This window comes from Anolis carolinensis, chromosome 1 (genome assembly GCF_035594765.1).
Source record: "Anolis carolinensis isolate JA03-04 chromosome 1, rAnoCar3.1.pri, whole genome shotgun sequence".
In the NCBI taxonomy this organism is placed as follows: domain Eukaryota; kingdom Metazoa; phylum Chordata; class Lepidosauria; order Squamata; family Dactyloidae; genus Anolis; species Anolis carolinensis.
This window is the reverse complement of record NC_085841.1, coordinates 223,793,627-223,810,648: the sequence shown is the minus strand read 5'-3', so window position 1 is coordinate 223,810,648 and position 17,022 is coordinate 223,793,627. Positions and strand designations below refer to the sequence as shown.

The 17,022-nt window shown below is 39.5% G+C and overlaps 1 protein-coding gene across 43 annotated transcripts in view; it reads right to left on the bottom strand.

The window, feature by feature from the left end:
• The window catches only part of neb (nebulin), a 229,122-nt gene extending 215,561 nt beyond the window's left edge, over nt 1-13,561 (bottom strand). For 41 of the 43 annotated variants that reach the window (XM_062965858.1, XM_062965887.1, XM_062965945.1 and 38 more), the window contains exons 1-3: nt 13,456-13,561; nt 12,679-12,778; nt 8,126-8,188 (exon numbers count right to left, since the gene is read on the bottom strand). In XM_062965858.1, coding sequence (XP_062821928.1) covers nt 8,126-8,161 — 36 coding nt within the window. In that variant the 5' untranslated portion in view covers nt 8,162-8,188; nt 12,679-12,778; nt 13,456-13,561. The remainder of the gene's footprint in view (nt 1-8,125; nt 8,189-12,678; nt 12,779-13,455) is intronic. The other 2 variants (XM_062965868.1, XM_062965875.1) reach the window with 1 other exon arrangement.
• Between the last annotated feature and the right edge of the window lie 3,461 nt (nt 13,562-17,022).

Sequence of the window (17,022 nt, the reverse complement as noted above, 5' to 3'; positions counted from 1 at the left end):
CGCCTGCCAAACAGAACACCAGAGCATGCAGGATTGGTACATGTACATACCATAGAGTGTTGTACATGGAAATAATGGTAGTAACAAGAAATTATTGATAGGATTCACAGTTTGTCTGGTTATGCTGGTTTGTGATGACAACTACTGTACAGTATATAATAAATTCATTTTTTTTTGTTCAACAATAAATGTGAATTCTTCTTCATGGAAAAATAAGACATCCCCTGAAAATAAGACCTAGCGCATCTTTGGAAGCAAAAAATTAATATAAGACACTGTCTTATTTTTGGGGAAACACGGTATGAACATGAATAAATAGAATTTGAGGGTGCAGATCAACAGAGGTAAGCAAAAACTACATTCCTTTTATATAAGTTAGATCTTGGATTTTGTACATCACCAATTACCAAGACTATGGTCTCTTGTCACACTTGTAGAGCTTTCCTAGATATCTACAAGTATACATTCAATTAAAAAAATTATCAGAGGGGCAATTTCTGATAATAGGGATAAAAGGATTTGGGGAAAATGAAAAATATAATTCAGTGATGATTTCATGACAATTAGTTTTGAGTGTCGCAGGACACTTCTGCCCCAGTTGAGCCACAGATGACATATCAGATGACATAGCTTCACTTCCGGCAGGGCTCCATGGCTCAACTGGGGTGGCCACTTGCTACAACGCTGTGACAGCAACTTGGGAGTATCCCCATGTTCCATTAGAAACAACAGGGCTAGCATGGGGGGAAGCGTTGTTGTTGGTGAGGCAAGGTGCAGTGCGCCAGGATTTCCCCACTGCTCTGCTGGTTTGTCACGGGGAATGGCAAAACAGTGCGGGGGACCTCATCACTCTGATGAGGTCCTGATCCTGACAAATTCAAAGGTCAACTCTTATATGTAGTTTACCAGCCTGTGGCGCAGGCTGGTAAACAGCTGCTGCAATAAATCACTCTGACCATGAGGTCATGAGTTCGAGGCCAGCCTGTGGCAGGGTGAGCACCCATCAATTAAAAATAAAATATAGCCCCTGCTCGTTGCTGACCTAGCAACCCAAAAGATAGTTGCATCTATCAAGTGGGAAATAAGGTACCACTTATAAAAAAGTGGGGAGGCAAGTTTAACTAATTTACAACGTTGGAAAGAGGAAGTGAGGAAGTGCCATCAGAATGGATGATGAAGCAGTTGCTCCCCCCTGTGGCCAGAATGAACATCCCCTCAGGAGAAGGTTAAATTGTCTCTGCGTCTGTCTGTTGTCTCTGTCCAATGTGTTTATGGGCATTGAATGTTTGCCCTATATGTACATAATGTGATCCGCCCTGAGTCCCCTTCGGGGTGAGGAGGGCAGAATATAAATACTGTAAATAAATAAATAAATAAATATAAAATAATCTTAAATTACAAAAAAGTACAAAGTAAACTCATTTGTTTGGTTTCTTTTCTATGTTGCACTAATCAGAGATATAAGTACTTTGAAGAATAATTATGCAGTACAAAGTACAGTAATGAAGTCCAAATAGTGTTCTCTGGTCTCTATGGGTTGAGATAGATAGATAAATAGATATATGATTGATTAATTGACTAACTGATTATTTTCTTTTTTATTTTCTTTTTTGTAGACTGTTGAAGTCCTGTAGCATATCATCTCAATCTCAAGCAAGTGTTCTCATCAGCACTTCCTTGCTATGAGAGTGTGGTGTGAACAGTGAGATAGTGTGTGATGGCCAGAGTCCAGTGGTACAAAATTTGCAGCAAAGACAATCAAAGATGTGTTAGAGCACATCATTGTTTTGACTGCGTGGCAATGTGGGCAGCAAAGGGGGTTATTTTGCTGTCTCCATTGCATCCTCAAATAGCTGCCAAGCAGATCTCTTTCAATTGGCTTGAGGATTTTTAACATTCCTGACAACAAACAGACCCCATGGTCCCTGACAACACCCTCTGTGCCCTTTTGCAAAACATTTTGAAGATAAAACAGTTGTTGCCATTGCAACCTTTGCATGAGGATCTCAGACGAATGGAATTAATTATATATACGTTTTTAAGGTTTTTATAATGTGTTTTAACAATGTTATTAATGGATCTGTTTATTATTGTTTTGTTTTTATGATTGCATTTTGGGCATTAAATTTTGCCATTTTTTGTAAGTCGCCCTGAGTCCCCTTGGGTGAGAAGGGTGGGGTATAAATGTTGTAAATAAATAAATAAATCTTGATGGTATTCGTATAGGAGATCCAGCTGAAGTACTTATTCAGTTGTGAGATACCAGTTTTTTCGGTGGCTTGATTATGTGGACAAGGTGCTCACAGTGTCCTAACCACATTCAGTCTAAATCCTTGAATTGGAGTTCATAATAAACACTATTCTGGGAAAGGTACTCAGGAAGGCTGTGGTGGAACAAAGGAAGATGCTCTTGGGGATTTGGATTACACTGATTATCTAATTTTACTTCGTTGTACGTTATCTAAATTTGCTTGGTTACTTTTACAATATAGAGCAGTGGTTCTCAACCGTGGGTCCCCAAGTATTTTGGCCTTCAACTCCCAGAAATCCTAACAGCTGGTAAACTGGCTGGGATTACTGGGAGTTATAGGCCAAAACACATGGGGATCCACAGGTTGAGAACCACTGATATAGAGCAACAAAGTCAAATGTCTCCACTTTAATCATTATGATTATTTTCAAAATTATTTCTAAAAAAAAATTCAAAACATATTAGAAGATAACCTATTACTAATACATACAGCAATCAAAACACTCCCCTAATTCCATGGACTTTCGAATAATATACAGAAGTTGCATTGTTGGCCTCACCAAAGTCAGATATGATGATTAGACCAAGCATTCATTCAGAATTATCATAAATATTTCTTTGTAGTTATTTGTTTCAATTATTGCACAGTCTTATGAACATGAATCACTATGAGCCAATATAGTCTATTTTCACCCCTCTGATCTCCACTATACCTTCATTGTTCCCACTGCATTGATGGGAAACTAAACAAAGAGATAGGACCATGTATGTGGCCCAAATTTTATACCAATTATTATAGAAGCTAATTAAATATAAAGGTAAAGGTAAGGGTTTTCCCTTGACGTTACGTCCAGTCGTGACCAACTCTGGGGGTTGGTGCTCATCTCCATTTCTAAGCCAAAGAGCCGGCATTGTCCGTAGACACCTCCAAGGTCATGTGGCTAGCATGACTGCATGGAACGCCGTTACCTTCCCGCCGGAGCGGTACCTATTGATCTACTCACATTTGCATGTTTTCGAACTGCTAGGTTGGCAGGAGCTGGGGCCAACAGCAGGCGCTCATTCCACTCCCAGGATTTGAACCTGGGACCTTTTGGTCCGCAAGTTCAGCAGCTCAGTGCTTTAACACACTGTGCCACCACCAGGGGCCCTAATTAAATATAATTCTAATTAAATATAGAAGGAATTAAATCATAGCATATACTATAAACGTGTGAGAACTTTGCTTGGTCTGTATGTTTCTAATGTTCCTTTCTTAGCAGAGAAGGGGTATTGACCTTACCTCTGCCAATCTTTTTAACCTGACCACACTAAGGACCTCATCACATAAAGGTCCAGAAGCCTTGGGACAGTGTAGGACAATGTGGAAAACTGTGAGGCAGCACCCATCTTCATTCCCTTACTGTTGTGGGTCATGGGCATGACATTTCTGTGCTGTACTCAGTTTCCTTGTGTGCTGTCCCCAGCTTCTTCAATGAGGACTCTATGGGGATCCCTCTTAGCGTGTTGCCAGCATGTTGCCGGCACAGAGGCCAACAGAGCCCCACTAGACGCAGCACTGTGTTATTTGATGGTCTTCAGTGGACTCCATCCCAGCAGCATGCCGGCAGCACACTAAGATGGGGGAAACCACTTGTCTGATGAGGTTGTAAGTCATTTTCACAAAGAAAGGGACACCTTCCGCTCTACACTTCCACTCTTACTCCATGGCAAGATCCTATAGAATTCTGGAATTTTCAGTTCAAGGAAGGATCAAAACTCTAAGAAATTCAAAGGGTCCCTAAGTCAACTAAGGCAACTGAAGACACATAGACACACATTTACAAATCCTGACCAGAAAGATCCTCTGTCACCCCACAAACTAATAGACCCCAGGAGTCTATAGAATGCTATGGAAGTTAAAATGGAACCAGTGCTATAATTATATACAGTAGAGTCTCACTTATCCAACGTTCTGGATTATCCAACGCATTTTTGTAGTCAATGTTTTCAATACATCGTGATATTTTGGTGCTAAATTCGTAAATACAGTAATTACTACATAGCATTACTGCGTATTGAACTACTTTTTCTGTCAAATTTCTTGTATAACAGGATGTTTTGGTTCTTAATTTGTAAAATCATAACCTAATTTGTTGTGTAATAGGTTTTTCCATAATCCCTCCTTATTATCCAACATATTTGCTTATCCAATGTTCTGCTGGCCTATTTATGTTGGATAAGTGAGACTCTACTGTGTATGGAAGATGCATCACGGACTCCAAAATTCTACAGATTTTTTTTTAAAATGGAACCAGAAATGACGTTTTGATCTAACTATGAAGCCCATTTTATACAGACGTGACCAACTTCAGTTCAAAGAGTGTTTACTTGTAGTTGGTTAGAAAGAGGGCATTAATTTATCTAGATGGAAGAAAGACTGCTGATTCTACATTCCACTATAATTGTGGTCAGTGGTTCCAAGCGCTGCAGAGTGGAAAATTTACTCTCCCTCGGTTGCTCTTGAGTTGAACTCGGGCCTATTTACCTCCAACAAGGGTATGGGCTCCTGGAGGGATCCCAGGCTACACACCTGGTTTTCCATACTTTGATCCAGCATTCCACATGCTGAACTACACACTCCCACAGTGTTATAGAATATGCTGTTGTCTAATTCAACAGGACATGCCACAAGGATGGAAAAATTTCAGACGTGTTGCTTAGTTCTGACCCATTCCCATGGAACATATTAACAAAGACTGTATCCACTGAAAGTGAACACCCTAAGGCAAACACTACTATTGCTCAGCTATTGAATCTTATTGTGCGCTTACTTCCTAGATAGATAAAACTTTCAATGTCTTGGTGAAAAGAGAATCGGGAGAGATTACACCTCATTTTTTTGACATCATGTGTCTGTCACTGGGACTTAGGCATATACAAATGGGAGAATACACATGTCTACGAGTGTGTGAGCTTTAAAAAGAGTAAAGAGAAAATATAAAGGGAGAGATGGAAGAGAGTTTGGATATAGTTGTAGCCATAGTCGTTTATTGATAACAGTGTTCATGGATGTAAATAGATGTCTGCATGCATAGGTGTGGAGTATTTTTTTTTTCGTGTCAGGAGCAACCGGAGTTACTTCTGGAGTGAGAGAATTGGCCGTCTGCAAGGACGTTGCCCAGGGGACGCCCAGATGTTTTGATGTTTTACCATCCTTGTGGGAGGCTTCTCTCATGTCCCCGCATGGAGCTGGAGCTGAAAGAGGGAGCTTATCCGCGTTCTCCCCGGGTGGGATTCGAACCTGGCAGTGTGGAGTATATGTGTGCCAGACTAGTTTTAAGAAGGAATACATGGTACAATATGGGATCACAGACACGTCCTTTTTCTTTGTGGCCTACTAACCAACTTAAAATTGGCAGCGTGGCTATTATATCAAGAAAAAAGGCTTTGTATCCTTTGACCTAAAGTACAAGGAGATGTCCTAAAGGAAGCATCCAGGCTATTTTTAAGAGCTTTCTGTTGCGTGCCCTTTGAAACACTATTTTGGCTTCTTATCATAAAATGCTTCTCTGCTCAGCAATACCTCAGATTTGTTTCTGAACCTAAATATCTTTCATACAGAGTAAAACTATTTGAGTAATGTGTAAATAGCAAGCAGAGATGACAGCTAGACCTATTTTTACTGTTTCTGGAAAGGGCAAAGTAGATTAAAATTAATACCCATTGCAATTGCTATTTTGTTCACAACTCTTGACTGCAAAAGCTCCAGAGCCTCCACATAGAGAAGCCTTCATGCAGCAAGACCTGCTGGATTTTGCTCTGGGAGGCTTTCCTAAATAAATAGTTCATTCACACTACCCAGTTGTAATGCTATGGTTCCACTTAGGTTGCATCCTAAAAAATTCCAGGAGTTGTAGTATTCTGGGTGAGTATTCTAAATGCCCCTCACTAAACTGCAAATTCTGAAGATTTTAGGGGATGGACCCATTAATGTAGAAGCAAAGCATTATAATTATGTAGTTAAAGGTAAAGGTAAAGGTTTCCCCTGACGTTAAGTCTAGTCGTGTCTGACTCTGGGTGTTGGTGCTCATCTCCATTTCTAAGCTGAAGAGCCAGCATTGTCCGTAGACACCTCCAAGGTCATGTGGCCGGCATGACTGCATGGAGCGCCGTTACCTTCCCGCCGGAGCGGTATCTATTGATCTACTCACATTGGCATGTTTCCGAACTGCTAGGTTGGCAGGAGCTGGAGCTAACAGCGGGCACTCAAGCCGCTCCCGGGATTTGAACCTGGGACCTTTCGGTCTGCAAGTTCAGCAGCTCAGCGCTTTAACGCACTTCGCCACCGGGGCTCCTAATTATGTAGTTAAGGATCCCCAAAACCTGTAACAATTTCTTTTTAAAATAAAATAAAATAAAATAAAGATCAATTTGAATGCCTTTCCAGTTTTGATTCTACAAAAAAGGAAAGCATTTCAAGTCCATGATATACCAAAATTGGTCCACAGACTGATAGAAGGTGCCTCCCCTCCTCTCTCACACATCAACAACTCATGGATTGGACCAACATTTTGTTTTCCTCATGGGTCAAACGGGTGCGTCAAAGGACCAAGGACCTCTTAACATGGGCCCAAATTCAGCAGTGTCAGGGTTTTTTTCTACTTTCACCACAGACCCCCCCCCCCCCCCAGCTCCCATCACACGCCAGAAAAGTACTTCCAGAGCAATTCCAGGGCTAAACTGTTGCAAAAAGCCTGCCACCACTGAAAAATTGCCGGCAGTGCATGATGACAGGCTCCCCATCTTTCCATAAGATGGGTGGAGCTGACTTAAAGAGGCTTTACCCCATTTGATAAGGTAGGGGGGAAGCCGGGACAGTGTGGGGCACTGGATGCAGGGCAACAGATCCCATGCCCCCAACATCACCACGATCCCTAGCAATATTGGGTGATTCTAGCAACACGTGTGATGAGGTCCTAAGTCAGTCCTTTAAAGGAGCAAGCAAGATGGCAGATGTCTGGAGAAACAACTCTATAAGCACTGGTAAAAGTACAATTTAAAAGGACACTGTGTGATATAAAACGAAGAAAAACAGACAGTGAAAAGAGAATGGCAATGAATACCAGACAGACACATGGTGGATATGATTACATAAAAATATGCTGCTTCCTGTTATCACAAATCTTTGGTTGTGACATCAGGATTGAAGAAACTGGTTTATTTTTAAAGGAGTAGATTATTGTTGTTTAACAACAGATTTGCATAGAAGTAATTTGTGGATCTTAAGGCTAAAAGCAGTACTGTCGCAGAGAGTAGAGGAGATCGGTGCTTTATTTAAGTGCTCCCAAGATGGACGAAGGTGTCAGCATTTTCCACTCTACTCAGAGAAGGGAATGTTTCTTTTTTTTTTTTTTGATGAGTTAAGATACATTACTTACATAGACCTGTGAATAAGTTCACCTTAGATTTTGGACTGATTTTTTTGTTTAAAAATTTCTGGACAAATACATTGTAGGCAATATTTCTTCTCCCAGAGTTGCAAATCTCATTTTATAGGGGGAGAGGGCCTGAAATTTCATAAATGTCTTCCTTCTTTTTGCCTTCAATTCCAAGGAAGAAAGACTGACATTATGGCCTGTCATTGCCATACACTTTTGACAATTCAGTTTACTGCGGTTTCACTGAGAGTACCCAAACAGCTACAGGAGGATGAGCATAAAGATGGTATCCATTTCTATAACTGTCAGATTGACGCATCAACATGTGAGACAGTAGCATGTAAGAAGCCAGAGTTTTCAATTCCTGGATGATTATTTGCCAACGTTTCTTTTAAATAGTGCATCCACATTTCTTAAGACAAAGAAAGCAGTAAGTTTAACATTTGGGTCTTACCTCCACCACCTCCTCATATTCTTCTACTTCTGCCATGTTTGCGGAGTGGCTGTCACCTACTCACTGGCCACAAAACAGGAAAAATGAACATCAGTATAATGAAGTCAATGTTGCTTACTAGTAGTCCTCAAAGCTGTCTTAGCATGCATCCAAGCACAGTGTTAAGAAATGTCACAAAGCAAGCTTTGAAATGTTATTTATAGCTTATCAAACAAATAGAGGATAAAATATACATTGTCACAAAAAAAGCATAATTTCTCCATTTCAATAGTAATGCCTTCCAAATTATAACACTATTATAATTTTCCAAACAAATAAAAATAATGTTTATTCTGAGCTCTAGAAATATGATTGCTATTTGATTTTATATAACATGGCATTTTTTCTCCTTTCTGGCAACATCTTATACTCTAGACCAGAGCTTCTTTAACTGTTTAGCACTTGTGACCCTTTTGCACTTGCTACATTTTTACGTGACCCCAGATATAGGTAAAGGTAAAGGTTTCCCCTGACGTTAAGTCCAGTCGTGACCAACTCTGGGGGTTGGTGCTCATCTCCATTTCTAAGCCGAAGAGCCGGCGCTGTCTGTAGACACCTCCAAGGTCATGTGGCCGGCATGACTGCATGGAGCGCCGTTACCTTCCCGCCGGAGCGGTACCTATTGATCTACTCACATTTGCATGTTTTCGAACTGCTAGGTTGGCAGGAGCTGGAGCTAACAGCGGCCGCTCATGCTGCTCCCGGGGTTTGAACCTGGGACCTTTCAGTCTCCAGCTCAGTGCTTTAACGCACTTCGCCACCAGGCTCCTTGACCCCAGATATATTGGTATGTAAATAAAACAAGTATAAAAACCGAACATTAATTATAATAAATCAGCATTTGCAAGACTTACTAAACAAGCAGATTTTCCTTTTTGTGGGGTACAGCTGAAGCATTTTCTGCTGAGTAAACACTAGCAGATTAGCTGCTAACAGATTTGTGTAAATGGATAGCGTATAGAAACCTATTACTGTTGCCAAATTTCTGTAACCCCAACATTGAGCTACAGGGATTCCTTCTGAGGTTGGGACCCACAGTTTAAGAAGCAGTGCTCTAGACCAGTGTGGTCCAAACCGCGGCCTGCGGGCTGCATGAAGCCCACCGATTCATTTTTGTTGGGCTTTCCCTTCTTACTGGAAAAATATTTTAATTATGTAATTCAATGTTAATTATATAATTCGTTTTCTTTCTGGAATGTCTCCAGCCCTCACATTCCTATACTAAAGTTTGGCCTTCGGGTAACTAAAGGTTGGACCACACTGCTCTAGACCAGGGGTCCTCAAACTTTTTAAGTGGAGGGCCGGTTCATGGTCCCTCAGGCTGTTGAGGGGCCAAATTATCATTTGGAAAAAAAATACGAAGAAATTCCTATGCACACTGCACATGTCTTATTTGTAGTGCAAAAAAAAAAAACCCAACAACAACTATTTATTTATTTGCTACATTTATACCCCATCCTCTCTCACCCCGAAGGGGACTCAGAGCGGCTTGCAAGTTGTATGAACATACAGTATATAATATTATTGGCATAGCAGAATATTAGCATTATATCTTACTATATTGTCCTATACCACTATACCGTAATATTATTAGTAATATTACATTTAATATATAATATATAATTAATATTATTAATATTATTAGATCATATAATTATTGGTATTATATTGTATTACATTATAATATTAGTATCAATATTATATGTATACACATTATATTCAATTATTACCATAGCACAGTATTAGTAAATGAAGGAACAACACAATATTTAAAAATAAAAACAATTTTAACCAACATAAACCTATCAGGATTTCAATGGGAAGTCTGGGCCTGCTTCTGGCCAATGAGATAGTTAAGTTAAGTAGGATTGTTGGTATTGTGTGCCTTCCAGTCATTTCAGACTTTGTTCAAGGCGAAGTTTAAAACTAAGAGCGGGGGCCAGGTAAATGACCTTGGAGGGCCGCATCCGGCCCCCGGGCCTTAGTTTGGGGACCCCTGCTCTAGACAATCAAATTTCAGTGGGTTGCCTTTCTACCCTTATTGTTAGATCTTTTGAAGGATTTTATATTGTTTTAAATTACGGACAAGTTAGCATGATAGCTTAATGATTTGAGTTTAAATTAAACTTTTAAATTTCACTTTTGGATCATCAGGTTTTCAACTGCATCTGGTGTAAGTGGCCTTGTGTCTCTTGTCAGGAAAAAGATAAGCTTGCAATAAAATAAATTAAAATAAAATAAATTTTAATCATGACATTGAATCCCTCCACATTTTAGTCATGCCTATTTATTTATTTCTGTATTTCTGTATATATTTATTTATTTATTTATAGTGCTGCTATTGCTAATATACATATATTGGATTATGACATTCACCTTTCACATTCTCTGGACTATGATGCAGCAACAACCTTTCAGTCTTACATTCCTTTAGTTGCCCAGAGCTGAGAGGATCCTGTGGTGCTTATAATTAGCTCTAATGTCCTAGTATGTCAGCAAGCAATGTTCTTAAGGTGAACAAAATAGTGAGTTAGAACATGCATCTATTCTTTTTTTAATAATAGATGCGTGCAAAACACACTAGATAACTGCTTTGAAGTATATTGCTTAAACAGAATGTGTTGCATAAGAAATGTGGTTCTACTTTGAGACACTGACTTAAACCATTGGCCTATTGTTAGCCCCAATTAAAGCAGAAGCATTGAATTACTGGGATTTACCTAATTGTTAACTCGCCATTCAAAAATTGATCCCATTGATCAATTTTAGTTGAGACTAACCAACAGAATTAAGTCATTCTAGCAGAGTCTAGTAGAGCTAGGGTACACATCTTATATATTGTATACCAAAGCAAGAGCTTCAGAAGGGAGAGCAATAATCAATAGCATTCTGCTAGCAGTAGTTTCAAACATAAGGCAAAAACTAAGCAACAGATAATTTAGACCACATTAATCTTTCTTGGGTGGAAATATTACATGCAATTCTGGTGCATCAGTGCCAGTCCGTCTAAAAGTGCTTATGGTGGGATATCCCAGTTGTCGAACCATTATGGTGTCACAGAGAAGGATGTTACAGTGATAATGCAGCAAAAGATACTTGGCCAAAGTTTGGGATCTGGGATCTGGGAGTAATGGAGAAGTATCACCCAATCACTGTAATGCAATTAGAAAAGGCAATTTAGAAAAAGTAGTTTAACCACCTCCCGTGAGGAAATTTTATTTCTAAATAACCAGCCAGTGAGACTAATATAAAATAGAGGAGTCAGTTTTTTTTTCTTGTCTGCCTAAGGCAGATAATTGCTTATGTACATATAAGTGACAGCTGACTAATATAACATTTTTGTGGATGAATAATATTTAGGTCATTGCTGCATGACTTGTAAATTTCAACCATGGTTTTCTTGATGTGTTTGTTTGTTGGTATTTTGTAGTTATAATTTGCACCATTTCAAAATATCTTTTGCTAATGAACAATTCCTAAGTTCTGTGACCTAAATCCAGTGGTTAAATCCAGCTAGGACAAATTTGCCAGACCATTTCCTGAATGTTATACTCTTAGGTACATTTTGTTAATTTAGTGAGTTTTCTCTAGTTAAGACTGCCTATTGGACATACGTCAGATAAGTCTATTGTAAATGTATTTCTGCCGTTTTGAATAAAGTCTCTGAAATCTGTCCAATCCATTTTCTTTTTTCCATCTCTCAGCTTTTGTGTCAAAATGTCCATTTGTATTAAATCTAATAATTTTAGGATCCATTCATCAATGGAGGGAATCTTTTTTTGTTTCCAAACTTTGGCTAGGACTAATCTTGCTGCTGTGGTCATTAGAAAAACCATTTTATCCTGGTTTTTATTCAATTTCGGGCTTGTTATGCCTAATAAGTACATTTCTGGTTTGGGTGGAAATTTAATTTGTAATATTTTTTGTGTTATTTGATGTATGTTGTTCCAGTACTTTTTGACATTCTTGCATTTCCACCATTGGTGGTAAAAGGTTCCTATCTCTTTGCCACATTTCCAGCATTTGTTAGATGACCATTTACTAAATTTGGCTATTTTAGCTGGGGTGTAGTGCCACCTGAATTGCATCTTATACCAATTCTCTCGTATCTCCGTAGCTGTAAATTTCAATTTTTTGTTCCAGATTTCTTCCCATTGATTTAGATTTATACTATATCCAAAGTCTTTAGCCCACTTCACTTGGCAGTCTTTAACCTGTTCTTCTTCTGTCGTCCATTGTAATAGTATTTGATATATTATCTTAATGATTTTTTTCCCTCTTTTGCATAATTATCTCCCAAGATCCCCTTTTTTGGCTGAAGCCTATTTCAGCATCTTCTTTATAACATTGGAGTATTTGAAAGTATTGGAACCAAGTTATCTTTTGGTGTTCCTGCTTAATTTAAATCTCTTTGAAGACATTTTAAAATACATTTGGAAAGTTATTGTAACCAAAACACCATTCCAGCACAAATATCAGTGTTAAATCACACCAAAAAAATGATTTCAAATGACCTCAAGTGAATGAAGCTAATGTCTCTCTTCCCACCATTGGCCTTTACAGATGCTCCCTTTGTTTACTTCTGTGGGTCTTTTCCTTATGTTATCTTCAAACCTAGAAAATATCAGAACACTTGTAGCCAGAGGGTACAAACAAAATGAATTAATTAACTCATTGGAATGAATTTGTGAGTGAGCTCTGAAATGTTCAGCGCTTGCCACAAGGGACTGCAACCCATTTCTGATGCAAGCGAGAGGATGAAGGTTTGCAACAGCTGCTTCCTCGTAGTTCAAAGATATTTGCTCTGTAAGCTAATACTTCGGTGCGATTGGCTGGTTTTGTTTAGCTAGCTAAACCACCATTCCTTCTGAGGCAAGTAGCAGTCCAGTACCGTGGGTTAAATTTAGGCACATCATGTATCTTTCTAAAACCGTTTTGTTCAGTCAAGGTAAAAATAAAATAAAATTGCAATTTAAAAAAACTGGCCAACTTCTGAGAATTTTTTTTTTAAGGACAGGATCTACTTCAGCAAAGGGAGGACAGTTATTACCTACTCTCTATTTTACCTTTCATCTCTTCATGCTTTGAAATTTCAATGTCATCAATGATTTCTGCCACTGAGTAGGACAATTGAGCATTACATGGGGGAAAGTGCAAAATACACGGACTCTAGTGAAAGTCCAAAAGCCAGCAAGTCCTTCAAGAAACAAACTACCAGTCTGGCAAATATCTGTTGTACAGAAAAACAAAATCCAAACAAATTTGAAAAGCAAAAACAACTATGGGCTTACCAGCAATCTTTAAATAAATTTCCTTAGCAGCAAAGCCTCTCCAACTGTCCTTCCTCCTGAGAAACGCTGGGCAAAAGCAGCTTTAGTCTGATGCACCAGCTCCTAAATTATCATGTGGTTGGAGGAGCCAATCAGGCTGGGCTTCGATCAAGTTTCAGATACTAAATATACATGGTGACCCTCTGGAAGACCACCTGTTCACAAAGAAATGTAAAGCCGCATATACAGCTTATTCGTCTACTTTCTGCCCCAAATCAAAACATAGCAAGGGCATCAACTTAATGAAATTATCATCTTTCTGTGAAATACTTAGTTTTTATAGCCTGCCATGACGTGTAGGATGAAATTCAATATGGTATCCTGGGGTTGGAAGAGTGGGATATGCACATTCTTTCTCTACAGAGCACAGCAGCTTCTCTGCTCTGGATGGTTTATATATGTTGCATGGTATGTAGAAGATTAATAGGATTAGCCAGTCAGGAGTGAGATACTTGGTGCATTGTTCTCCTTTTGGTCATTCAAGTTGGAGGGAACTAAAATAGGAAGGTGGGGTGTGGATACAGAATACAGAAGAGTGTTTGCTCTCATATGGCATCCCAGAAGGAATGCCAGATGTAGGCTGTTAACATGGAGAACCTAGACAGAGATGTTCTGTAACTGTGGCCACCGGTTGTTTACTTCCCTGTGCATGATGTTGACTTGGACAATTTAACAATCATCTTCTTAGAAATTCATAATGGATGTAATTATGGCTAAAAGCACCACAAAGACATTTTACAGACATACCTGACTGATCAGTTTTTCAATATTATTCTCAAGGAAGTGACCCAAGACAGTGGTTCCTAAGTGGATAAACAGATGTTGTTAGACTACAGTTCATAGAATCCCTTTCTATAGGCCAGTGGTTCTCAACCTGGGGTCCCTAGATGTTTTTGGCCTACAGCTCTCAGAAATTGCAGCCAGTTTACCAGCTGTTAGGATTTCTGGGAGTTGAAGGCCAAAAACATCTGGAGACCCCATGTTGAGAACCACTGCTATAGTGTCATGATCCCCTATCTCATGCCATCTCCAAACAGAGAGCTTCTTCTTATAAATTCATAATGGATGTAATTATGGCTAAAAGCACCACAAGGAAATTTTACAGACATACCTGACTGATCATTTTTTCAATATCATTCTCAGGGAAGTGACCTAAGACAGTGGTTCCTAAGTGGATAAACTCATGTTGTTAGACTACAGTTCCTAGAATCCCTTTCTATAGGCCAGTGGTTCTCAACCTGGGGTCCCCAGATGTTTTTGACCTACAACTCTCAGAAATTGCAGCCAGTTTACCAGCTGTTAGGATTTCTGGGAGTTGAAGGCCAAAAACATCTGGGGGACCCCATGTTGAGAACCACTGCTATAGTGTCATGATCCCCTATCTCATGCCATCTCCGAACACAGAGCGCTGACACAGAACATATGGCCAGCCATAAAACCTCAATTACCCTCAGATGGGGACACAAAGGGATGTGGTATGTGGGAGGGGCAACCTTCAGGCACCACATCCCTGAGAGTGATTTATAACATTGTAGCGAGCCCCTATACAGATGGGCTATAGAGTAGGCTTGGTATTCCGAACAAATTGTAAGGTTCTCGTCTCCAGTTGTGCTGTGGGTTAATCTTCTCCAGAAGAATACACCAAGACACACAATGAGGTAGATACCATACAGCTTTTATTGTTCGGAATACCAAGTTATAAAATATACAGTAGAGTCTTGCTTGTCCAACTTTCGCTTATCCAATGTTCTGTATTATCCAATGCAATGTGCCTCCCACCCAGATCCACAGCTGTTTCTCTAGGCAACAACGCACAGCAGGCCAACATGCCCAACAACACAAGTGCAGCCACACTCCCAAACAAGTAGCAGACTTGTTGTAAAACATGATGTTTTGGTGCTTAATTTGTAAAATCATAACTTAATTTGGCATTTAATAGACTTCTCCTTAATCCCTCCTTATTATCCAACATTTTAGCTTATCCAACGTTCTGCCAATCCATTTATGTTGGATAAGCGAGAGTGTATTGTAGTAGGTAGCAGGAAAAAGAAGAAGTCTGTATTACAATTGGATAGACTCAGTCATAACCCAGAGTATGCAAGACCTGACCGGGTAACTAGGGAGAACTTGTTCACATGTTCACCATGCATCAAAGTTGACTTGACAGCAGTTAAACAACAGCTGCAACAATTTTCCTTATAGTTATACTCAATATAACTATATTGGCTTTTCTTTTCTTTTTTCTCCCTGAGAACTGTTGCAGTGTGAACAGCAAGTTAGTAACTCTTCAGCTGAACTCACATTAGAGCCATGGCTGACCACCATCCCTCGAGCTACAGTGAAGCAACAGGAAACTTTGGTGCATGCCAATTTAACCTGAACATAATTGTCAAGGGGGATAACATTGCACAAGCTGCTTAAAATTATGTTCAGGGTTTTTGTTTGTTTGTTTGTTTTGAATAATGTCCTCCCCTGGTTGACCTCAGCTTTAAAAACAGTGCCTTACATACTGGCTAGTCTCTCAAGGCTTGGAATTAATTGGGGACATGAGACACACATTTGAGTGACACCACAGTCCTTGAAGATGCCTTAAGACAGATGCAGAATGATCTATCCCCATTTTAAAATTGAGCGTAAGCATGTGACTTTATACATGTCTTTTGAATGATGAATTTGTTTTCCAAAGATAAGACATAGATATAACATTTCTCAGTTACCCATTACCTTCAGTGCCACAGGTTTTCTTCAGGACACCTATAGACAAAGTGAAATTTCAGGAATCTAAGTAGTGGTGAAAAACTTTATCAAAGTATCTGTAAATTACCTCTTCTTCTAAGGAATTTACTTCTGCCACTTGTTGAGTGGTGACTCAACACATTACTAGTGATGAGTGACATATGAAAATGATGTGGCTGAGTGTCCCATATCATTGCACATTTCAGAGAATATGTCATCTCCTTGCTAGTACCCAATGTCATAAAAGTCTCATCCTTTGCTTTCTTGCTCTTTCTATCCAAAGAGACAAACCAATGAGACTTCTGTAGATCCATATCAATAGTTTGTCTAAATAGAGGATTAAACAGGTGGCATGATCTGCAGAGGTCTTTGTAACTACTGTTGTCTGAACATAGTTATGGAGTTCTCATGGTTTGCAAGATGACAAGGCAAGGTTGATAACACAGTAGCAGAGCTTTCATTTACAAGCACGGTATGCTAAGACTTCTAAGGTGAACAAAGTAGAACACATGGCTGTAAGGTAAAGGTAAAGGTTTCCCCTGACGTTAAGTCTAGTCGTGTCTGACTCTGGGGGTTGGTACTCATCTCCATATCTAAGCTGAAGAGCCAGAGTTGTCAGTAGACACCTCAAAAGTCATGTGGCTGGCATGGAGCGCCGTTACCTTCCCGCCAGAGCGGTACCTATTGATCTACTCACATTTGCATGTTTTCGAACTGCTAGGTTGGCAGAAGCTGGAGCTAACAACGGGTGCTCACTCCACTCCCCGGATTTGAACCTGCAACCTTTCAGTC